Here is a 26,212-nt window from a genome sequence, read left to right on the forward strand (position 1 = left end):
ATACTTGCGGTTGGAATCCCACACTCATTTTCAGAGAAGTAGATTCTATCAGAGTTGGTTATTTGGGGTTTTACTTTGGGAAAGATGTGCCCCAGTTTGTCCTGCAAGTTTCCAATCTGATGCACTCCTGCTCAGAAGTAAGCAGGATTTTAATTCTGAACAAACACATGAGCAGCAAGGGGGGGGGGGGGGAAGGAGTTGAAATGCTTTGTGCCATTGTCTGAAAACAGGTAAAATATTTCTTTATATAGAGAATGGTAAACTGTATTGCCCCAAGAGGATAAAATAAATAGAAGTATTAATCAAGCTTCCCTTGGTTTTTATTTGTTATTAGGCAAAAGGCAGCATAGAGAAAATACGCGAGAGAAAATGGTTAGAATGGCTTTATTAAAAATTGATCTTCTTCCTACAGCATAAAATACACAAGCTTGCAAATTACTTACTACTGAGAGAAGGATAAGAATAAATTACTTGATACATTGACCAGCATTTAAGATTATTGTTCTTTTTCAAGACCCTTCCTCAAGTGTAGGAAGTCTTCACCTGAAAGCAATGAAAGTGAAGGCAGGGCCAACCTTTGAGCACTGCAATCTGAATTCAACAGGACTGTACTTCTGTGCAGGGTTGGTGAAGTTGACAGTGAAATTGGACTTACATCTGAGTAGACATATCTTGGATTATCTTGCAAGTGTGATAAAACTGAAGTGAGCAGATTTTTTCTGGAATCGGTGTTCAGGACAGCAGTGGAAAAGTAAAAACAGTCAACTCGCTCTGGGCATCTATTCTAGACATTGAATGCTACAGCCTTTCAATAATTTAGCAGAATGCCTTTAAAGTATGGAATAAAACCCAGAGTAGATTCACTGCAACCCCCATGTGGAACCCAAAACTGCCACTCCATTTGCTGCTGAAATTTCACAGAGGTTCTTGGATTCGATGCCAGTGTTGCCATTCACTCAAAACCACAAGGTTGCAAGTTCAAGACCAGCAAAAGGGCCCAAGCTCGACTCAGGCTTGCATCCTTCCGAGGTCGCTAAAATGAGTACCCAGACTGTTGGGGGCAAATTAGCTTACTTGCTAATTAGCTTACTTGCTGTTCACCGCTATGATCTTTGGAATAGCGGTATATAAATAAAACAAATTATTATTATTATTATTGGGATTGCTACCAAATCAGCAGTTCTGCAGTAAGGATGCACATCTGTGTTTATTTCATTCCAGTGTCGGAGAACAAATAATTTCAAATATTTCCTCCCTTCTATGTGAGATTACAAGAGATTCTGTGTACTTTATTTTTTTTTTTGGGGGGGGGGAGGGGAAAATACATTTGTACAAAACTCCACAATATTTTTCTGCAGCAAGCAGTGTGTAAAGTTATCTTTTTTATGCACCATGCTGGCTTTTTGTGCAAAACCATTTTTACCCGAATTTTGTTTGCACAGGTTTTGAAGAAAGTGGGGGGGGGGGAGTTGCAAATAAATCCTGAAATGCAAGTATGCGTGAATGTGTATGTATGTGGTTGCCTGTATATTTAGTGTGTGTGAGAGAAAGAAAATAGCTGTTGGTTATTTTTTTTGGTGGATTATCTCTGAGTTCTGGGACATTCTTTCACGCTGAGAATGAGAAAAATTTGAAACACTCCAGACATCCCCTTTCTATGGCGCGTTACAGACCGCTCAAAAGCGGGCGGTCTGCTGTTGCTGTTATTAGCTGCGCCGAGAAGCCCCAGTGGCTAGACCGCGAGGCTTCCCGGCGCAGCTAAAAAGAAGCGCCGAAATGGCACTTCTTCTTGGCACCCGGAAGTGGTGCCACGAGGCGCGAGGTGCGCACTCGCGGTGTCACTTCCACCACACCACGTCCGGACACTGTGCATCCGAGACATAAAAATGGCAGTGCCCGTGTGGATGGGTGCCGCCATTTACTACGCGCTCCGTGCGTACTAGGGACGGGGCTGGTTAAGAAGTTAAGACCCTTCCTAACCCTAGCATGCCCCTTTCTAACCCTAGTACACACACAGCGTGTACTAAATGGCAGTCTGTAATGCGCCAAAGATTCTGAAGGGTGCCAAAGAATGCTCTTGCAGCTTAGAGCCCTGTGACATAACAGAGCAAAGATTTCCAAGGGTTTCCTCTCAGGAGATTATCATACATGGCTTTTTAAACCACAGCCATAGTCATAAAATTGTGTCTTTGGTGATACTTATCACACGATGTCTCCTCCGATCTGTAGCTGCTATGTCTCCCAAGTGTGGCTACGACGTCCCTTTTCATTGAAGACGGAAACCCATCAATAAATTCTGAACCATGTGGCAGTCCTATCAGTCCTCATGTGCAAAATGTTGCTGCCATGGCAGTTGCAATATTGGCAGTCACATGGTGTTGCAGTCTCCTTTTCTCCCCCTGTCCCCCTTTCCCTTTGCTATTTATTCCCAAGCAGCCTGGTTTCATTTTCCCCCTCTATTTCTTTTATTTTTAAAAAACTTAAATCACATTAGCATGTGTTTAGAATTGTGTTAAAAAGTTTTTAAAAAACAAAACTTGAAAGACATGCTGGGTAAGGCATAGGGCAGTGAGGCAGGGAGGAAGGGTGAAGGCGAAATGTGGAAGGGAGCGTGATGGCAGAAACATCCCTAGTCACACTATTGTGGAGATGTGCAATAATGGCTGTTCACACACTGGTATGCTTGCATAATGTATTTTATGCATTTTGGTCAGGCAATTAAAGGTAGCACTGTTTTGTGGATTTGGGACGGTATGTTTGCATTTTCATTAACTAGCACGATTATAGTGAGACAGGGCTCATATGATAATGTGCTCAGAAATCACAAATAGACTCAGTTTTCACAGAATAGTCAGAACAAGAATGAGGCTTTGCCAATGTGGGTAGGATAGGAGGAGGAGTTTTGGAGTGAGGGGAGAAATAGGTTTGGCAGTTTTAGGGGAGGATGAAATTAATTACAGCAAAAGCAAACAAAACCAGATTTGGATGTCAGCATACAGCCCACAGGCTATGAGCTACCTATACATGACAGACTGTTTGTCTCCATGAGCTTCCACCACTACTTAACATTCCTCTTCATATCCAACTATCTAATTCTCTCATAAACACACATACACAGCGAGTGTGTAATTCAGTTTTGTGATGTAATCGATTTTGTGATATAATCTTACTCTTTAGGGCCACAATTTTTGAAGCCATACTAGTTTGCTAAGACCAGGACCCCCTACTACTACACAGTTATAGCACTATGATTCCATATTAACTGCTATGGCTGCATCTCATAGAATCCAGTGATTTGTACCTCAGGCATGGGAAAGGTCTAGTTGAGAATGCTAAACATACCTCCTTAAAGTGCAAATCCCCAAATTCTATGGGGAGCCAGCATGGCATAGTGGGTTGAGAGTAGGGCCATGACTCTGAAGACCAAGGTTCAATTTCCAGCTCAGCCATCACATGCTCTCAGCCTCAAGAGACGGCAATGGCAAATATCTTCTGAAGAAATAGTGCCAAGAAAACCCCATGATAAGGTCATCTTAGTGTCATCATAAGTCAGAAATGACTTGAAGGCACACAACAACAGCATACCCCTAGGCTTTTGCCACAGCAGTTCAGGTGGAATCACAGGGCTATAAACTGTGTAATGTGAAAGGATGCCCAGGACATGATGTGATATGTTTGGCTTTCCCACCTTCCCAAGCTGTCACAGCTAAGGGGCCCAATCCATAGGCCTGTCAAGGGAATATTGAATCTTGTAGATATGACCATGCTCCGTATACTTCACAGACACTCCATTTCACATTTTCAAATGATGGGGAAGTGGGTTGCAACAATTTTGTGTCTGGAGTTTTCTGTGGTCAGTGCATCGAGGAAGGGGCTTCTGGGATTCCATTTGTAGATACTACATTTTGGGCCACTTCTGTAGCATCCAACAGGCCTTTTGTTTTGGCAGAAGTTGGGCTCACCAACCCTAGGGATTCCACTCCTAAGCCGTTCCTTATAGAGCGTGGTTTTCAGACCTTTCACCAATTTGGTCACCCACCTCTGGACATGCTCCAGCTTATCAACGTCCTTGTTGAACTATGGTGACTGGAACTGGATACAGTATTCCAGGTGTGGTCTGACCAAAGCAGAGTAGATCTAGACACTATACAGATCTATATGTCTAGATCTGTATATATATATCTATCTCTATATCTATATCTATCTATATATATAGACACTATACAGTGGGTCCTTGGTATCTGCTGGGGTTTGGTTCCAGGACACCCCCCCCCCCACCATGGATATCAAAATCAGTGGATGTTCAAGTCCTATTAAATACAGTGTATAGTAAAATGGTGTCCCTTATATAAAATGGCAAAATCAAGGTTTGCTTTATGGAAACTATGTGTTTAAAAATATTTTCAAGTCATGAATGCTCAACTCCATGGATAAAGAATTCGTGGACATGGAGGGCCAACTGTACTCATAGTGATGCAGCCTAGAATCACATTGACTTTTAAAGCTACTTAATCACACTGTTGGTTCGTATTCAATTTGTGGTCTACTAAGACTTCTAGATCCCTATTATTATTATTATTATTATTATTATTATTATTATTATTATTCATTGTTTATATTTTCCCGCTTCTCCCAGGTGGATTGAGGCAGGATTATAGCCATAAAATGCATACGAAACATATAGATAACATATAATACAGTAATAATTACATTAAAACTTACACTATCATCACTACAAGAACTCTTTGAAGGCTCTTTGGGAAGTTGTTGTTAATCTAGACATTTGTTGTTCTAACAAATTCTTCCCAGTTGTTCTGAGGGTGTGGGGCAGATTGTGTAGGGAGAGGCGTTTCCACAAGTAACTCGGACCCAAGCCATGTAGGGCTGTAAAGGTAATGACCAACACCTTGTACTGCACCCGGAAGATAATAGGCAGCCAGTGAAGTGATTTTAAAACAGGTGTTATGTGGTCAAACCTGGATGAACCGGTGACCAATCTGACTGCCGCATTTTGAACCAATTGAAGCTTCCGAACTTGGTACAAGGGTAGCCCCATGTAGAGCGCATTACAGAAATCAAGATGAGAGATTACCATTGCATGTACCATTGCTTCAAGATCCTTTTGGTCCAGGTAGGGACACAGTTAGCGTATCAACCGAAGTTGGTACCAAGCACTCCTGGCCGTCGCATCTACTTGCGATGACAACTGCAGGGATGAGTCCAAGAGTACTTTTGCATATACTGTTGTCAAGTCAAGTGTCACATGTCCTGTATCTGTGTATTTCATTTTATCTACCTAAGGCTAATACCTTACATTCCTCCCTGTTGGATGACCATCTGTTGGAAGTGCTTGGATTGTGTATTTCTGAATGGCAGAGGGTTAGACTAGATGGCCCTTGTGGTCTCTTCCAATCCTATAATTCTGTGATTCTATGATTACCCTTTCTCCTATTCCTTAGCCTTCCCCAGAAGTGCATGATGCTGTGGCAGAGCCAGGGCTGCCCAGGAAAGCTTTTTGCTTACTGTTGCTATTGCCAAAGAGGGCAGCTGAGAATGAGTGTACTGGTTAGAGGGGGAAGGCATAGTGAAACTTTTGATTTTCTGTCCCCACAATGAATGGTTTAGCAGCCCAACAAATTTTAACAATCTGTTCAGATGAAATGGTGCAAACCAGCTGAATTCCACCACTGTACTTAAAAACGAAGGACAGTTAGTAATTTTGGGCATGCTGATGAATTTGGTGTTACCATCAGCCCTCCTTGTCCATAGATATTTTTATCCATGGATTCAAGCATCCACGGTTTGAAAATATTTTTAAAAAGTATAAATTCCAAAGAGCAAACCTTGATTTTTCATTTTGTATATGGGACACCATTTTACTACCCAATTGTATTTAATGGGACTTCAGCATCCACAGATTTTGGTATCCATGGGGGTTCCTGGAACCAAACCCCAGCAGATAACAAGAGACCACTGTACTACTAGGCTGACAAGTTATTATACCCCTAACAATGTTGTGCAATATTTTAACAATGTTTATTACATATGACAGCAGCTGGTTCCTTCAATGGCACTGAATTTGCTTTGTGATTTAATGTAATCATTAAAAAAGCTATCCCAGGTGCGGAACTCTTTCCCACAAATAGGTTCAGCAACTTGGACGTCTCCTTTAGAGTTCAGACTAAAATCTGGAGAAGTGAGATGAGAGCCACCTGCTGCCACTGATTATCATCATTTTCATTTGGCAGTTCATGGCTGTCCCTACTTGTCCTTTTAGAGAGCGTTTTTTCAGAGTACAGCAAGCTTTATACTAGTATAAGTCCTTCTTAGATATTACTGAGAACCTGGTGGGGATGTAAATCTTCATAAATTTTGTTCTTGAGGGCAAGATCAAATAATTTTACTATTTTTTCTCCTTGCTGCAGGAAAGACATTAAGAAATGCAGTGTTGCAGTGTTTTTGAAAACTGTTCATTGTTTGGGTGCAATAAAAATTGCATGTAATTTTTTGTGCACAAAACCATTTTTTTTTACACAGAAAACAACATTTCTGTACAGAAAACAAGTTTCCAGCTGAGAAAACAGCATTTTCTGCACCCAAAATGCTGTTTTCTGTGAAGGAAACTTGCTTTCTACACAGAAAATACCATTTTCTTTGCAGAAGAACCCACATCCATTTTTTATGCAGAATAAGTCCCAAATTATGAAAATTCTTACTCATTTAGGATTGTCATTGTCAGGGTTTTCTGATACCTTATCAACAAGTTTTTAAAACCATTTTTAGAATCCTCCCATACTTACTGTTGTTGTTGTTGCTTTTGCTGCTGCTACTGTTGTTGTTGTGTGTTTTCAAGTTGTTTCTGAGTCATGGAGTTTTCTTGCCAAGATTTGTCCAGAGAGGGTTTCTCTTTGCCTTCCTCTGAAAGAGGCTGAGAGAGTGTGACTTGCCCAAGGTCACCCTGGGTGTTGTCATGGCTGAGCAGGGATTCAAACCCTGGTTCCCAGAGTCATAGCCCAATGCTCAACCCACTACGTCACACTGTATCGCTCCTTCCTCACTACCCGGTATAAAACATGCAAGTATACACGATGAGACATCTTGCATACTGCACAAAAAGAAACATTCCTAGCTGCCAATAGAGATACCTCCACATCTCGCCAGAAATTTACAACACTTTCATAGGAAGGATTTTCCATCTTCCCATATCAGATAAGTTTATCGTAGCCTCCCGATTGCCAATGAAAATTCCCACTACTTGTATCTACAGAAGACTGAAATAGCTGTGCCAATATAGTTTTAAAAAGCAGTATTGGTAGTGATTAGAGTGTTGGGCTATGACCCTGGAGACCAGGGTTCGATTTCCAGCTTGGCCATGAAACCCACTGGGTGACCTTGGACAAGTCACACTTTCTCAGCCTCAGGGGAAGGCCATGACAAACTTTGTCTGAACAAATTTTGCCAAGAAAACCCTGTAACAGGGTTACTTTTGTGTCTCCATAAGTCAGAAATGACCTGAAAGCATACAGCATCAACAAGAAACTGATCATTAGGTATCATACCCCACTTATTCCACTGGTCAAATTTGAGTGCTATTGCTTATGTGCTTAGAATATGACCACCCATGCACACGATGGAGGTATCAGCAAGTTTGGGAGGCAATTTACAGTTGCACCTCTCATTATATGGAGGGGGGGCAGGTGGAATAGAAGCTCGAAAACATGGAAGATGGACAGAAGCCACTGTGAGGATTGGGGACAGCAGTTAGAGAAGAAAAGGATTGATCTACTGTTGAGGAAGACTTGGCTGGCTGGCTGACTAACTGACTGGACTAGTGATCTACAGCAACCTATACTGCAACATTTTCTTGCAAATGCTTCTTACTCGACCTGTTTTCAGAGCTTGGAATAAATATTATTTTTGAAAAGAATATTAAGTCTTGCCAAAGTCATCCATAACTGAGCAATGATAGGTATTACAAAGGTATTAGCAAAATCACAGGAGAGTGAATATTTATTACTATGTGTTACTTTGCAGTTTACTATTGCATCTTTTAACTGTGCTTTGTATCTCTTTTGGAAATCTTGCTGGTCATTGACCAAATAAAATGTATGTATGTATGAGAAATGATAAGATGGTAGTCTGGGATTCTTTTCAAGGCAGTATTTCATGCAAATTTTCATCTCTTTTTAAAGGCCAGAATTGTACATAGGTCTCTTTTCCTGGAGACCTTACCACATAGGAAATACCAGGAGGATGGTTTGTAGCTCTCATTGACTTAGGGTGCAACTACATTGTAGAAATAATGCAGTTTCTTTCTTTCTTTCTTTCTTTCTTTCTTTCTTTCTTTCTTTCATTTCTATGCCATCTTTCCTCCAGAAAGGGACCCAGGGTGACTGACAGATAAAACTGTTTAAAAACTTTACAATAAAAAATTAAAAACAATTAAAATCAACTAGCTAAGAACATCACTGTAAGTGCTGTAGCACCAGCCTATGGAATCCTGACATTTGTAGCTTGACAAGGTCTTTCACCATTTCTGCCAAAGAGTGCTGGTGCTTCTCCTAAAACTACAAATCCCAGACTTCTGTAGAATGATGGAGCCATGGCAGTTAAAGTGGTCCCAAACTACATTATTACTCCAGTGGAAATGCATGCTTAGGCTGCACTTATACTGCAGAAACAATCCAGATTGACATTGCTTTAACTGCCATGCGTCAGTACTATTATAGAATCCTAAGAATTGTAGCTTGTTGTGGCACCAAAGCTCTCTGACAGAGAAGGCTAAATATCTCAGAAAACTACAGGTCCCAGAATATATAGTATTGAACCCTGGCAGGTAAAGCGGTGTCAACCTGGATTATATCTGCAGTACGGATGCAGCTTTAGAATTCTTTATTTTGCTCCAGCTCAAGGAAGCATGCTATGGGTTTCTTATTCAACTTTTTTTTTTAAAATAAATTTCATTGCAATCTCTTTCCCCCTCCCTTTATGGCTGTGAATCTGAGAGATTTTGTTGAGGTGAAAGGGGAAAAAAGAGAGAATGAAAGAAAAATTCTGCATTGCACAAATGCTAGGTGGCATAAATGAGGCTTATAGCCTCCTCTTGTTTTTTGGCAAGACGGGGGCCATCCTTTTGATGGATGGGCCCAGGAGTTGTGTACTTTGGGCTTAGTCCAAAATTTGCAAAAAGGAAGGGAGTCTTTTTTTTCTCTCTCTTCCTTTCTTTTTGAAAAAGTGCAGATCATAGAGGTGGGGAGGGAAAGAAGGAAGGAAGACTTGGCAGAGAAGCCCTTTTGGGGTTCAAGGAGGGAGGGAGAGGCTCAGCATTGTGGCAAAAGCAAGGCAAGGCTTGCGAGCCCCTCACGGCACTTGCCTCTTTTCCTATGAGAAGGGACAGCTCATAGCATCCTTTCTGATTTGCAGGCGGCACAATGCAGCAGCAATCCAGCTCTAGAAATCCTCTGGAAGTTTTGTGCAAGATGCTTTCCAGTGAGCATCCCTGGGAGCATCGCGCCTGCCTTTGAGCGATGTGGAGGAAGACTTTTTCATTATTTAATTTGATTTTAATGCAGGCCCTTTTAGAAAGGTGGAAAGAGGAAAAAGGCAGGCAGCTGGCTCTGTCTGTCTGTAGCTAGCTCCTGAAGTCGCTTTGTTTGCTCTTCTTTTATGTCTTGATGTGAAATCCTTCCCCTTGTGGATTTGCTGGAGGATTTCCACCGATTCCCGGAGAGCATTTTTCAGCATGGATTGCCTATGTATTGTCACAACTAAGGTAGGAACTGGAAACCTTTGTGGATGCTGTTTTGCTTGTCTTTCTCGCTCTGCGCCGATAATTCAAACAGATGAGAGATGCTCTTAGGTTGCAAAGAAGAAGAAGCAATGCAACTCTCCGCTTGGCTTGGCTGAGCACTGAGTTTCTCCTGAAACGTGACAGCTGGGCTATCGCTGTTCTGAAATATCTCTTTCCCTTCTTCAATAATATATTAATTGCCTTTTACCAGGAAGAGGCTTGAGCTCTGCCTCTCTCTTCATTCTCTGCCTCTTTCTCTTTTATATTTTGCCTTAGATTTGGCTTTGCATCTATTAATAACTCAGGTACTAGAGGACATTTGGCAAAAGAACCGATTGTGCACACACATCACGAACATTTTTTTAAAAAATAGAGACCGAGTGAACTGCAGCTCATTGCTTTCCGCTTTGGAAACTCTGCACACATTTTATGCACCTCGGGTCCTCGTCTTTAAAAGCCAATCATATAAAGTTTCGATAAAGACCGTGTTTCTGATTGGAGAATTCAAAATTTCAGGAGGTGATTTGGGTTTCCTTAGTGGGAGTTGTAGGAAAGAAGGAAGAATTGTGAACTTTGGAGTTCTAACCACAGACCTAGTAAATATGGGTTGTTGTTGTTGTTATTATTATTTTATAATTATTTTATTTGCTTATATCCCACCTTTCTCCCAATACAAAGACTCAAGGCAGCACACAGCATATTTAAAACAATACAATTTAATACATTCCTTCTTTGGAGAATGCCTAACTGGAATGTGGAATTCATTTCCCTAAATTGTGTTGTCTACCAGAAATAAAAAAGGAACAGACAAATTCATGGACGATGGAATGACCAAAGATTTTAATAATGGCAAAATTGAACTTCCACATATAAGCTAGTAGGGTGCATTTACACTACAAATAATGCAGTTTGACACTACTTTAACTGTACTGGCTCTGTCTTACAGAATCCTGGGACTGGTGATTTTGTGAGGCACCAACTCTCTTTGGTAGAGAAGGCTAAAGACCTTGTAAAACTACAAATCCCAGGATTCCATAGGATGGAAATACAGCATGTAAAGCAGTGTCAAGCTGCATTATTTCTATGGTGTAGATGCACCACCTGTACAGTTGGGAGTCAAAACAGTAAGTAAAAGGGACCTTTGCAGACCTTTATAACCTATGCACATTAAAAAAACTTCTTTTGGAGTGGGCAGATGGACAAGAAAGTTTTCACATGGCCTTTTGTAATCATACTTAGGTGCCACTGTCCCCCTAAATTGGATCCATCCAATATGAGACTGAGTATGGTGTAGTGATTTGAGCATTGGAGTATGACTCTGGAGAGCAGTGTTCGAATCCCAGCTCACCTATGAAACCTTGGGGAAGTCATTCAGCCTCAGCCTCAGAGGATGGCAATGGCAAACCCCCTCTGAAGAAACCTGCCAAGAAAACTCTATGGTAGGTTCACCTTAGGATCGCTATAAGTCAAAATGACTTGGAGGCACACAACAGCAGCAACAGCAAGATGGGGAAGGCCAAGAGAAAGCCAGGTAGGATCCCCAGACTGCTTTGCCAATCCTCAGGGTGAAAGAGAGGAATCTCAGCAATAGTAATAATTTTTTTTTTAATTTATATACCGCTATTCCAAAGATCATAGCAGTGAACAGCAAGTAAGCTAATTAACAAGTAAGCTAATTTGCCCCCAACAGTCTGGGTACTCATTTTAGCGACCTCAGAAGGATGCAAGCCTGAGTCGAGCTTGGGCCCTTTTGCTGGTCTTGAACTCGCAACCTTGTGGTTTTGAGTGAATGGCTGCAGTACAGGCATTTAACCACTGCACCACCAGGGCTCCTAGTAATAGCAAGTACATTTCTATTCTGCTTATCAGTCTACATAAGCTATCCCTAAGCAGTTTACAACGTGTAAGCTAATTGTCCCCAACAAGCTGGGTACTCATTTTAGCGATCTTGGAAGGATGCAAGCCTGAGTCAAGCCTGAGCCCCTGGGCTGGTATTGAATTCACAACCTTGTGGTTTTGTGAATGAGTGAGTGGTTGCAGTACACGCATTTAACCACCTCAGGGCAAGAGCGCTGTCCTTAAAAATGTGCATACATGTCCCACAGTTATTAGATGTGGTATTTTATATTTGAAGAGCATATTCTGTGCAACTGTGATGGATGTCTAAGGTATCGTGCTTAATGACATCACCAGGTCCTGCCTCTGTGACATCACAAGGAGTCATTCCTTGGTCTAGGTTTTAGCGATAAAATCTCAGGGCCTGGGATTCATGGCATCCACACCCGCTATGTTGCCTGGTGTGGGGTGGTGAGGCTTCTGGGGTCCCCCACCTTGCTGCTGTAGAATTGCACTGTGGCAGCAAGTTGAGGGTGCACTCAGCCCTCACAGCAGTCCCCTTGGCTTTGTGGTCCTGTGCAGCCATGGCCATGTGGGGGGTGGGCAGCTGTGTTTTGGGTCCCCTGGAAGGCAACCACTCCCCCACCCCCAGCCATCCGAGTCCTGCATGGCAATGCCTGTGGAGAACACTGGAAGACACCTGCCCACTCCCTCTGGGGTGTATTACCCTACTGAGTGATGGTCCATATCTCGGCACCTACCCATCCCCATGGTGACGCCACTACTCAAGATAATCCTTGCCTGGAAACCTAAAAGCCATTTGAAGGAAAAAGAGGCCTGTATTGGTGAACGAGTCAGTGTGGCATAGTGGTTTGAGTGTTGGACTATGACTTTGGAGACCCAGCTCAGTGATCAAACCCACTGGGTGAGCTTGGGCAAGTCATAATCTCTCAGCCTCAGGAGAAGGCAATGGCAAATCTCCTCTGAATAAATCTTGCTAAGAAAATGCCATGATTGGTTCACCTTAGGGTCACTATAAGTCAGAAATGACTTGAAGGCACAAAATAACAACACTATTGACAGATTGCTCAAATTGGCTTTCTTCTACAATCCAAATTTGCACATTTCCACAGTTTTTTAAAAAATGAGACTAAATTAAATTGCTCCCACCCCTATCTTGATTGGAGGGGGGAAATGGGCCAGTTTTGCTTTCTCTTGCATTCAAATCTTGTACATTTTGATAAACTTTGATAAAAAAATTGAGATGGAACAAAAATCTCACCTGACTGTAAATGAGTGAAAGAACCAATATGGGCATAATCTGCCAAATTCCTTAGAAGAGCAAGCAGACTTGATCTGGAAGCTTTTACAGGCTTTTATCCCTGCAAATTTCAGATGTTACATTGGAAGCTACTTGTCACAGGGACTTGTCCATTTGTACTGTGTGCAAGTACCATTTACATGGGTGGGATTGTTATCATCATCAACACTTGCCCTCACTGTTGAAAATGTTTGTTATATTTCTGTACTACTTTTCAACAAGGTTCTCAGGGCAGTTTTTCAAAATAAAGAATTTCCCTTCTTCATCAACTGGTGAGTGATGGTACACAAGTGGATTGCTTCCTCCCATACCAAGATCAGGACACACAACAGGGTCATTTAAATGTAGCAAGAGCAACTTGAATTCAGAGTTCTGCTGACCACTCTTTGCAATAGTGTATCTTGTTGACTGTTAAAGACCAGGGAGGTTGACTATTATTTTCTATTGCAGTCTTGCACATTCATTGATTCACTGGTGCAGCACAGCAGGTAAGAGTCTGTGGAACAGATTAAGAAGCCCATGGTTTGAAATGTGGCTTTTGCCATGAACTCACTCATTTCCTCTAGGTAAGGTGATCTCTCTCTTCTTTTATTTCTTCCATTTAGGCTGCATCCACCCTGCAGAAATAATCCAGTTTGACACCACTTTAACTGCCATGGCTCCATGCTATAGAATCCTGGGATTTATAATTTGTTGTGGCACCAGAGAGCTCTGACAAAGAAGGCCAAATATGTCTCAAAACTACAAATCCCAGAATTCCATAGCACTGAGCCATGGCTTGATAATGTCAAACTGGATTATCTCTGCAGTGTGGGTGCAGACATAGAATGTGAGAGATACTGAATTGTTTAAAAGGTTACAGATACAGTACATAGTACTAGTGAAACACTAGCAGTCCACACTATATTCAGGTCAGCTAAGGCTGACAGGGTCCAAGTGCAAAGACATTTGTATTTGGAGGGGGACAGATGTCATCTGATGGCATTCTTCTGGCTCCTCGATCCCCTCAGTTTCTGGAGGGAGAAATGGATTTTCTCAGTGTATTATTAAGCAATTTATTATTGTGAGGTAGCTTTGGAATCAAAGTGTCAAACCTCACTTAGAATACTGTTCATCCTTGGAATCCTTGTTGTAATGCAGTGTTTTGAGGTTTCTTGGGCTTGAATAATAAAGATCTATTAGCCTTACAAAACACCTACTCTTGGTAGATGTGAAAACTGATAGGATTAGTTTGCTAATGTAGAACTTGGATGGGAAAGTGTGGCTTGTGGGCACCATACAGGTTCAAAGGTAATTTTTTTGCTCCCTGGGGCCCTCTATGGCTCATTTCTTTTCATCCCCTCCTTTTTTTTTTGCCTCCAAATATTCTCGAGGGCAAGTGGGAATCACCTTTGGTACATTTCTGCGGCCACCTGGGCTATTTTTCTAGTTTGGCGAGGTATTCAGCCCAGACTATCAGAGAGCTCTTATGCCTCACTGAACTACTAATCCCTGGATTCTGCCTGAAGTTTGCAATGTGGATACACCCTGTGTAGCAACTCAAATCCCTAAGAAGATAACTTTCCAGCTTGAGTGAAAAATATTTTGTAGCCAACAATTTGCTAAACTCCCCTTGTATGGCACTTAATTCACAGTTGGAATTGTGGGGCCACACCTCAGAGAATATTCTTTGTAAATTGAAGGTATACTCTCCAACTATCCCAGTTTGGCAGGGACAGTCCCAATTAATCCCCTGTCCTGCTTTTCAGCTGTTTTTAAAATGTGCCAGTTTCTCTCTCCTCCTCCCACTTTCTCCTTTCACCTTTGGCTTACTTCAGTCGCTGCAAACTGAGTACAAAGTAAAAAAATAGTTTTCACTCAGTTCACTCAGCTGGAGGCAGATGACAGGATGGGTGGAATTTTGTTTTTCCCAGTAGGCTCAGGCAAAAGCAAACTGCCACAGTTTCTCCTAGCTTGTCTGTTCTTCCTCATTAATAACTTTGCATCCTGACCACACTCTGATGTTACTAGGGAGACTACCACATGAAATGCTAGTGATGGAATTAAAATGGAATTACAATCTATGGTTCCTCTCCTTTTCGCATGATGTCGTCACTCATTTGTTGTTGATCCATTGCTGATCTGTCACTAAACCATTATTATTGCACAATTTTGCATTATCCAGAGGTGTCTGTCAGTGCAAAATTGCGCAGTAATAACGGTATAACAATGGATCAGCAACAGATAAGCGATGACGTCATGCGAAAAGGAGAGGAATCATAGGTTCATAATTCTACTTCAATTCCATCATTGGTCTCCTTGGTCAGATTCATTCTAATTTTCATCTGTGAAATTTTGGAGGGTATGTATAGCCTCCCTGTTATAATCCGTGGTATCGTTAGGCAGGGTTGGAAAAAGCTCTTTTTGAAACTCAGGAATGCTGTGGTCATTAACAATATGGGCCTAAACAGACTCTCTTTCTGGCTTTGCTTCGCGAATGAAGATTCAGGAAGGACTCACCCCGCGCTTTGTACAAGCGCGTTGGTGACTAAAAAGGCCAATCTGGGACAAACAGGTCCTGTTGCAGAAAGCACAGCGGAAAGTCTCCTTGGGTGATGTTTCCGGGTTGCGGTTCTTTCTGCGTTGTCGTTTCTCTTTGAGACTCGTTCACCGTGAGCTTTCGAAAACTAGTGACAGACTAGTGATCAGTTTAATATATAGCAGATTCCAGGGGGAGCCTCCACCATCTGTTGCAGTGAGCTGTTTATCTCATGACTAGTTTGAGTGTCATAAACTTGTGTGTGTGTGTGTGTGTGTACTTTCAAGTTACCTGTTGACTTATGGCAACCCCATGAATTTCATGCTGGTCTCCTATCCAAGTACTAACCAGGCCTGACCCTACTTAGCTTTCAAGATCAGAAAGGATCTGGTCTTTTGAGTATTTAGACAAACTCATGAAAATATACCAACTTTTTAATATTGCGTTGTTATCATCAGTGGTTCCTAGTGTAAGCAGAGAAGAGGGATTAGTTCACTTGCTCACACTCTGGATCATCTCAGTTTGTCATTGTATTTCTCTGTTCCACTGCATTGTTTGTCATATGTTCCTTCTCTCCACCTCAGGCAACAAAATATCTTGGTTGTCAGTTTCTTATGTTCCATGAGTAGAAGATGCAGGAACCAACTTAGACTTCAGGAAGGAACTGTGAAAGTTAAGTGTGCCCATATCAATAGCAAAATGCCATTATGGTTGAAAAGAATATTTGGAAATTATTCCGTGAATATCCTGGCAAGATCATGTAATTCCACAAAACTATTTCACATGACATCACACAAAGGCCACCATTAAAGTGGTCACAAAGAAGCATTAATGCACATCTTTTTACTTTCAGGATTTCAGCGACAATGCATTTCCGATATCACTTTATTTGTGCAATTGTGTGTGATAATCATTCACACAATTACTCACCATTTTCTCTTTAATTGCGGGAAGCTTTAAATGCATGTTAATCTCTCTCTAATGCCAAAATTAGCCCCAGTGTGATAAACTCAGACAGGTAAAAATCTTTGCTATTTGGATTTACTCTCTGCGAAACAACACAATACAAAACAAAAATCTGTGGGTTTGCTTGTTTTTTTGGGCTAATTATGGCAAAATTATTTGTTTTTGCTTGTAAAATTGACATTTCAAAAGCTTCTTCTCCTAGTAGTGTTCATGGCTGGCTGAAACACCCATGCAACCCTATTCCATATCAACATAAATGTTCATCTGGTCAGCATTATATTCCCAGCAGCAGCCAGTGTGTTTCTAGGAGGCTTATAAGCATGGGATAAAGGACTCCTCCCATTGTATGTGCCTAGCACATTTGAAGGTTTTTAAGGGTCTGTATATAGTTTTGTTTTTATTGTTTTAATGTGTTTTTAGGATTCTTAACTGTTTTAATATGTACTGTTTTTAAGTGCTTTTATCTTTTAAACTGCACTTGTTTATTTTTTAATGACTGATGTTTTAATTTTATATTAATTGCCATGTTTATATGTTTTTAATTTGCATTTTTTTTAAAAAATTATACACCGCTTTGTGTCCATTTTGGGGAAAAAGCTGGACGAATAATAAAGAATAATAAAGATAATAACCATAGTAGCATGTTGTTGTTGCATGCCTTTAAGTTGTTTCCAACTTATGGTGGCCCTAAGGCAATCCATCACAGGGTTTTCTTGGCAAGTTTCTTCAGATGGGAGGTTGCCCTTGCCTTCCTCTGAGGCCGAGAGATTGTCACATGCCTAAGGTCACCCAGTGAACTTCCAAGGCTGAGCTGGGATTCAAACCCTGGTCTCCAGAGTTGTAATCCAACGCTCAGACCACTACACCATGCTGGCTCTCTCATAGCAGTACTTGGCGGAAAAAAATGTGTTTGGAATACAGCTCCCAGACTCCTCCATCCAGCATGGTTGTTGAGCTTCTATGAGTTTTAGTCCAAAATCAGTAACTTTCCAAGCTCTGCCTCTATATACAGCATTGTGAGGCCTATTGTTCCTGTGCATTGAATTTCCATTTAGTTACCTAACAACCATGGCCAGAGTTTAGCATCCCTGAATTTGCCCGGCCCTTCAGGCTGCGTGAGGTCTGGATGCCATGAACAGCTTGAAAATTCTCTCTTCACAGCTTCCCTTTCAGATGTTGTTTATTTAACAGTTTGTGTATGTATATGCCTAGACATTCGCTGGGCAGTGAACCATTCAGTTTGAAGCAATGAGGAAAAAACAAATTAAAAAAATTGAAATGGAATAAAACAACCACAGCGCTTATTAAAATAAACAAAGCCGACAGTGGAAAAACATTAATGCAGCATTACTACATCAATGATACCTATTGAAATTATTAACAACAACAACAACAACAACAATAATAATTCACCTGCTAGTGGAAGGACATGATGGAAGGAGCCTGTCTGACATCTCTAGGAAGGAAATTTCAGAGCCTGGCAGCATCCATTGAGAAGACACTGTCTCATATTCCCAACAGATTTGCCTATGAAGGTGGTGGCACATGATGAAGATTAGTAGCAGCACTTTCTCCACTACCAGCCTTTTATAAAAATCTAAAACACTCCAAAGTCTTCTTATGTTGTGCACCTTCAAGTCATTTCTGACTTATGGGAACCCTACGAAGAATTTATCATGGGGTTTTCTTGGCAAGAGATGGTTTGCAATTGCCTTTTTCTGAGGCTGAGAGAGTGTGACTCACTCAAGCTCACTCAGTGGGTTACATGACAGAGCAGGAATCGAACCATGGTCTCCAGAGTGCTAGTCCAGCACTCAAACCACTGCACCCTGGTGAGTAGATTAGTGGAAATATCAACCCAGAGTGTGGCTGCTGTGAAAAAAGTCAAAGTCCAAAGATTGTTTGTCCAAAGTCCAGTGCTCAAACCACTACATGAAGCTGGTGTCTTCTTCATAGAAAAGGTATTTTGGCTGCTTGACTATTTTGGTTTCATCTTTTAACACCTTTCCTAGCTCTACATTTTGGATTGTGGTGACCAGAGGCCCTTTCGCCCTTCATCCTTCCCAATTTGGCATGAACAGTCCCAAGTAATCCTCTGTCACCCCACTTTTCTCCCCAATGCTTTTAAAATGTCCTGGCTTCTCTCTACTCCTCCCACTTCATCTTTGTGCTCAGCTAATTTCAACTGCTGCAAACTGAGTCCAAAGTGAAAGAAAGTTTGCAATAAATTAATTAATCAGGGAGGAGGCAGGGATGGAATCTTGTCTTTCTCAGGCAAAAGCAAACTGCTGTAGTATCTCCTAGCTGGTGTCTCCTTCCTCATTAATCACTAACAACAACAACAACAACAACAACCATGGATTGAGGTGGGGAACAATAACAGATCAACAGATTTATATCAGTTAAGACCAAAACATCAATTAATATTTATATCTGTTTAAAAGAACAAACAGGACACTTGTGTATTAAAACAATCTACATTTAAAATCCATCATTTAAAATTTACAGTTTTAAAAATCATCTGGGTAGGCTTGCCAGAAGAGTTTAGTCTTCAGTGCTGTTTTAAATTTAGACAGCGCATTCAGCTGTCGAATCTCTTGCGGCAGGTCGTTCCAAAATTTAGGGGCGGCTGAAGAAAAACTCCTATACCCCCATCTTTTTCCTTTCACCAACTTGCCAACTGCATACTGATATTATGTTGGAGGGTATGCAGTGATAGTGATTCAATTCCACTTTGACTGTCACGGCAGCATCCTATGGAATCCTGGGATTTGTAGTTTAAGAAGAGGCATTTACAATTCTCAGTCTGAGAGCTTCCAGTGACTCACCAAACTACAAACCCCAGAATTCTGTAGTATTTAAAATGGACTCATGGCACTATCAGTGTGTGGTGTGAAAGGGCCCCAGCACTGTACAAGTATTCCAGTTGGTGTACCACCAATGTTTTTTTTAAATATAGTATCACAACATTGGCTTTTTCTATTTCTGTTATTTTTCTCTTTTAAGTTTATTTCCAAATGATCTTTGAACTTTGACTTTTTTCACAGCAGGCATGCTCTGGGTTGATATTTTCACCATGGTGTAGTGGTTTGAGTGTCGGACTGTCTCTCTGGGAGACCAGGGTTTGAATCCCTGCTTGAACACGCAATCTCACTGAATGATCTTGGCCAGGTCACACTCTTTAAGCCCTGGAGGAAGGTAATAGTAAACCCTTCCTGAACATATCATGTCAAGAAAACTCCATGATAGGGTCATTTTAGGATTGCTATAAGTCAGAAATGACTTGAAGGTACACAACAACAACAACAACAACAACAGCAAGTCAGCACAATTCCATGTTCAGGTCAACCATTTAATATATGTGAAGTTATCCCCCCTCCCCCATGTGTCTCACTTTACCATTGGTTAAAGTGAACTACATTTGTAATTTTAATACCTTCATTTTTAGAGAAGTTTCCTTTTTATGAAGTCAAATATGACTTGGCAATTTCTCATTTACATGTAAATTAAATGGCATAGCACTGTGGTCACTGTTTCAAATCACTTCAACAACACTTATATCTCACAATAGGTCCTGGATGCCATTTAGGATTAATTTTCAGAGAGATAGCCATGTAGCTTGTTTCGTTATAAAAATAAGATGTCCGTGGCACCTTAAAAACTAACCAGTTTATTTCATTGTGAGCTTTTGGGTACTGAAGCTTTAGTGCATCTGAAGAAGTGGGCTGTAATCCTTGAAAGTTTATTCTAAACTACATAGGTTAATCAAAGAATCATAGAGTTGGAAGAGACCGCAAGTGTCATTCAGTCCAACCCCCTGCCATTTAGGAACTCAAAATTAAAGCATCCCCAGCAGATGGCCATCCAGCCTCCATTTAAAAACCTCCAAGAAAGGAGACTCAACCACTCTCCAAGGGAGTGTGTTCCATGGTTGAACAGCCTTTACTGTCAGGACGTTCTTCTTAATGTTGATGTGGAATCTATTTTGCTGTAGCTTGCAACCATTGTTCTGGGTCCTATTTTCTGGAGCAGCCAAAAACAAGCTTGCATCATCCTCAATATGACACCCCTTACATATTTAAACAGGGCTATCATATCATCTCTTAACCATTTTTTCTCTAGGCTAAACATCCCCAGCTCCCTCAGTCTTTCCTCATAGGGCATGGTTTCCAGACCCTTCACCATTTTGGTCACCCTCTTTTGGACACACTCTAGTTTCTTAATGTTTTGAATTGTGGTGCCCAGAACTGGACACAGTATTCCAGGTGGGGCCTGACCAGAGCGGAATAGAGTGGCACTATTACTTCCCTTGATGTAGACACTATACTTTTATTGATAGATGCTCCACAAGAAACTTTGTTTTTTTTTATTACTTAGGAAGTCCAAGTTCATCTCATCTCAGGACAGTTCCATGATTGACTGGACATCATTCAGCAGGCTATCTTGAAATCTTTCCCCTTTCTGATGGCTAGGCCCTGCATTTATCCAGTTTATGTGAGGATAATTGAATCGTTTACTTCAACATCTTGTACTTGGACCACCTCCTGAATTTCATTGTCCCATCTCAAGAACATCTTGAGCCTTTTGTCCAGGGAGGAGACAGCCCATTCCCACGAATAAATTGCTTTTTGAGACCTTGTATTGGCACCTGCAATGATTCTGTAGAATTTTGAGTTTGTTTGACAATATAGCTGAGACAATATATTGTGCTTCTGTATTATAAATCTTTGTTGTTAACTGCCATCAAGTTGACTTTGAGTTATGGTGACCCTATGAATGGGAGACTTCCAAGTCATTCTGTCATCAGCAGCCCTGCTCAGGTCTTACAGACTCAGGGCTTTGGCTTCCTTGAATGATTCTATCCATCTGCAATGCAGTCTTCTTTTCCTCCTGCCTTCTACCTTACCAAGCATTATTGCTTTTTCTAGTGAGTCATGTCTTCTCATTCCATGTCCAAAGTACAACAGTCTCTTGACTTCTGGGGAGAGTTTAGCCTCAATTTGCTCTAGGACCACTGATTTATCTTTTTAGCATTCCATGGTATCTGCAGAACTCTTCGCCAGCACCACATTTTAGATGGGTTGATTTTCTTCCTATTAGCTTTATTCACAGATCATCTTTCACAGCCATACACAGAAATTCAAAATACAGTGGCATGGACAATTGTGAAAGAAAGAAGTGTGTAGCATGAGCATGCATCTAAGGAAGTAGGCTCAAGTCTACAAAAGCTCATGCTACCAACTTCTTTCTTTTAGTTAGTCTCAAAGATGCTACAAGATCCTTTTGCATACTGATTTTCCAGACTAACACAGCTATGTCTTTGAATTCTATAGGCAATCCTGGTTTTGGTAGTCAATGAGATATCTTTACACTTGAGGATCTTGTCTAATTCTTTCATAGCTGTCCTTCCAGTCCCAGTTGTCTTCTGATTTCTTGGCTACAGTCTCCATTCTACACACTCATAATGACAAGGCAGTTCTTCTGAATATTGACATTGGGCAACCGACTGTCCATTTGCCAACATGCCTGCTTAATGTCCCATTGTACAGTGAGAAATGTAGTGCACTATATGTTTTTGCAATTCCAGTGAATGAACTGGGATAGAAAGTACAATTATAAATAGTTTTATAAAAGTAACCATGCTCTACACTTTGAAAGTCATTTTGCATTGAAAATGTGAAATTTAAAAATGACAGTTCCAGCCAAACTGCATTTATTCTGTAGTGCAGACTCAGCCTGGGTGTGCACATATCTGTGGGCATTGGTGCACGTGAGTGTGGCTGTATGTGAGACCATATATGTAAACTTTGTGTTAAGTACTGAATGTATTTAAATAAAGGTATCTTAATTTTAACAATATTACCATATAAAATGTTAAAATATTAAAATACATGAATTTGTGAATGAAAATATGCACATTCAGCAAACAAAATATTCTGATTCATATACTATGTCGGGGGTAGGTGCAACATTCACATGTAGATGTAAAGGGGTAAAATGTTAAAGAACTACTGATTAATTTGATTTATATCCTTCTTTTCTCCCAAACTGGGACTCAAAGTGGCTTACAATATAAATTAAAACAGAACAGCTAAAATAATAAAAAGTATAAATGGTTCTTTTTTAAAAAAGCGTTATATTATCAGTCTAATCAAAGCACCACTTTTAAAGTGTTAACTAAAAACAATTAATACATAGATAAACATAGTCAAAAATTAAATTAACTCAAAACAATTAAAAAAACATAACCATGGTCAAGCAGGAATTTGAACCCTAGTCTCCCAGAGCCCTAGTCCAACACTCAAACCACTATGCCACACTTGCTCATATTATGTATTAAAAGCAGAAAGAACAAACTTGATGGCTTCAGCCTAGTTCTTCAGAAGTTTATTGCTGAGAAAGATGATGTCCTTCTGTACCTTCAAGTTTTTTTTGAAGAGGTTGATGAATTTTGAAGAGGTTGAAGAAGTAGGCTGATGTCTACGAAAGCTCATGCTACCAACTTCTTTCTTTCAGTTACTTTCAAAGGTGCCACAAGATCCTGATTTTTCAGACTAACATGGCTATATATTTCAATATTAAAAACACTACATCTGATTGCATGTCCCTCTACCCTAGTCAGTTATGACTGAAGGCCTATCTTTGTTGGTGAAAAGGCAACAGAGAAGGTTAATTGAACCTCCCTCAAGAGAGAGTTCCATAACCTAGGAGCAGCCACCAAGAAGGCACTCTCCTGTCTTCTCACCAGCTAAGCCTGGGAGGGTGATGGGCTAGAGTGAAGGCCCAAATCAGACGTCTAGTGTGGTAGTATATACTTGTGCTTCCTCAATAGAACAGGGAAATAATAGCACCACTCTATCTGCTTTGGTCATACCTCACCTTGAATACTGTGTAGAGATCTGGACACCACAATTCAAGAAGGATATGGACAAGCTGGAGTGTGTCCAGAGGAGGGTGACCAAAATGGTGAAGGGTCTGGAAACCATGCCCTATGAGGAGATACTTAGGGAGCTGGGTATATTCAGCCTGGAGAAGAGAAGGTTAAGAGGTGACATGATAGCCCTGTTTAAATATTTGAACGGATGTCATATTGAGAATGGAGCAAGTTAGTTTTCTGCAGCTCCAGAGACTAGGTCCAAGAGCAATGGATTCAAGCTACAGGAAAAGAGATTCCACTCAACATTACGAAGAACTTCTTGATGGTAAAAGCTGTTTGAATGTGGAATACACTTTCTTGGAGTGTGGCTGCATCTCCTTCTTTGGAGGTTTTTAAACAGAAGTTGGATAGCCTTCTGCAAGGAGTGCTTTCATTGTATCTTCCTGCATGGGAGGGGGTTGGACTGGATGGTCCTTGTGATCTCTTCCAGCTCTGTGATTTGAAGTTCCAAGCCCAATACAAGTTCCTAGTGAGATTTTCAAAGGCAAGAAGATTTTCAATGCTAGAATGAGGCGGTGGAGACTGTATGTTGGTGGCAGGGTGAGATTTGTTAGGCCCTATCAAGCTGGGTCTGTAGAAAAGAGACAGCACCCACTTGAAACAGAACCAGACTGATGGTTTTTAACAAGAAAAAAAGGTGATACCACAGCTTTTAAAATGAACCCCAGAGAAAAGCTGACAAGAGCTGGAGGGTATCCAGTTGAGGATGAATCATCCCTAGACTTGAGAGTGAAAATGTTTGTAATTGCCAGATGAGAACAAGGTAAAAAATAGGTCAGGTCAATATAGAGTAGAACATGATATCCCCGTCAAAGAGGCCAAAGAACCAATAATGGGAAATAAACAGGTCAGAGATGCCTGGAGAAGGAGACTGATTTTCTGTGCTAGAATCTTCTAAGGCAAGATGGGAGCGTTAAAAGTGCTAGGCTTTCAAAGAGAATGTACCTACAATGGGTACAATGGAAACCTGGTTGGAAAGTAGAATACTGGAGAGATATGGTCATCTCTGAACACAAAGGAAAAGCCAGAGAAAAGCCCTTCTCTGGCTTTTCCTTTGTGTTCATAGATGATCATATCCTTTCAGTTCTCTACTTGCCAACCAGGGTTCCATTGTACTCACTGTAGCTACATTCTCTCTACTGGGGGTATGATTTCACTCTAAATGTACACTCTGTATGTACTCTATATGTACAAGGGCTGGTTCTCATGGGCACACTGACCTGTTTAGACAACACATAGGGCCAAAACAGATGGAACACAGGTAAATCTGTGCCTCAAGTCAATTCTCCAGTTTAAAAAGAGTCCCCCTTTACTCCAGATCAGGCTGGAAACTCAGGAGAATCCCTTGAGTGTGGGGACTGTGGATTGCAATATGGAGATGGAGGACACAGAGGAATGTCAGTGGGTAGACAAACCATAATCTTTTCCCACCTGGAATTGCCAACTTGGCACAGGAATTCCACTTTCCAGTTTGTGTGGTTCCTCCATGCCATTCCTTTTGTCGATGTGCCAATTGATTGCATGAGTGCACATTAGTACAACAGTACAATCAGCACAGTGCACACATTCACACAACAATGTGTGCAAACAGTGCTGCTGATGTCAGCCTCTTGAGACCATTGGATATGCAGACTGCTGTTCCTCTCCACAGATCCAGAAGCCCCAAAAGTAAGCTGGGTTTTCCTGTCAGTGTGGACACAACCTCAGTCTGGAATCTTGTTGGCATTATGCACTCACATAAGTTCCCTTCACATGTGGTTGTGTTGGTTTTTTTTGCTATTGTACAATTGATTTATTCAGTTTATGATTGTATACCCGGAGTTCTACAAGTTTAACCATTTTGTTTGTTTGTTGTTGTCCTTGTGTGCTTTAAAGTCATTTCTGACTTATGGTGACCCAAAGGCAAACCTATCATGGGGTTTTCTTGGCATGTTTCTTCAGAGGAGTCTTGCCATTGCCATCTTATTGAGGTTAAGAGAGTGTGACTTCCCCAAGGTCACCCAGTGGGTTTCCATGGCTGAGCTGGGATTTGAAACCTGGTCTCCAAAGTCTATAGTCTAACACTCAAACCACTACACCACACTGCCTCCCTAAATCCTATTGTTAGTCCCAGCATGAGTACAGCCATTGAATTAGTTGGATCTACCTATGAATTGCCTCTCTTTTCAACAATTAATTCAGTTGGTCTACTCAACCTGTGACTCATCAACAGGATCCCAGCCATAAAACTGCACATTCTTTGAGGGTGCTTAACCCTTGAGTGTCAATGTGTTCAAGCTTCCACTTGACTGAGAGGCACATTGGCACATTGTACACTCTATATGTACTCTGTATCTACAAGGTCTTGTTGCTGTTGTTGTTGTTGTTGTTGTTGTGTGTCTTCAAGTCATTTCCCAACTTATGGTGACCCTAATGTGACCCTAGCATAGGGTTTTCTTGGAAAATTTGTTCAGTGAGGGTTTGCCTTTGTAACCCCTGAGGCAAAGAGAGTGTGACTTGCTCAAGGTCACCCAGTCAGTATCTATGGCTGAACTGGGATGTGAACCCTAGTCTCTAGAACAATAGGCTGCACAGTGTTATCATTCAGCAGAAGAGCAGTGGTGTGTAGGGGCTGTGTAAGTTTGTGAGTGTAGATTTCTACTACGCAAGCACAATGCAGTCACTCAGCCAATCTTTGAGTCTGGCTTTATTTGCAGTCGCTTTATTCTGGAATAGTGAATTCTCTGTGTTAATTTAGAAAGCAAGATTTTTGTTCCTGAGCATACTAGTGAACAACTTTAGTGAACCAGAGGGATTGCAGTTCAGGACTAACATTCAGGGATTCTTGGGATCATGTTAACTCAT

At 41.1% G+C, this 26,212-nt stretch overlaps 1 protein-coding gene across 10 annotated transcripts in view; it reads left to right on the forward strand.

Moving 5' to 3' along the window:
- Positions 1-26,212, forward strand: part of DLG2 (discs large MAGUK scaffold protein 2) — a 1,248,672-nt gene that overhangs the window by 203,605 nt on the left and 1,018,855 nt on the right. The window contains exon 1 of one of the 10 annotated variants that reach the window (XM_089512910.1): positions 9,536-9,772. The exons of the other annotated variants lie outside the window; for them this stretch is intronic. Coding sequence (XP_089369036.1) covers positions 9,743-9,772 — 30 coding nt within the window. The 5' untranslated portion in view covers positions 9,536-9,742. Of the gene's footprint in view, positions 1-9,535; positions 9,773-26,212 lie in introns of those variants that run through there. 10 annotated transcript variants of the gene reach the window in all.

This window comes from Sceloporus occidentalis, unplaced genomic scaffold (assembly GCF_023333645.1).
Source record: "Sceloporus occidentalis isolate IW3139 unplaced genomic scaffold, rSceOcc1.0.p SCAF_2, whole genome shotgun sequence".
Classification (NCBI taxonomy): Eukaryota; Metazoa; Chordata; class Lepidosauria; order Squamata; family Phrynosomatidae; genus Sceloporus; species Sceloporus occidentalis.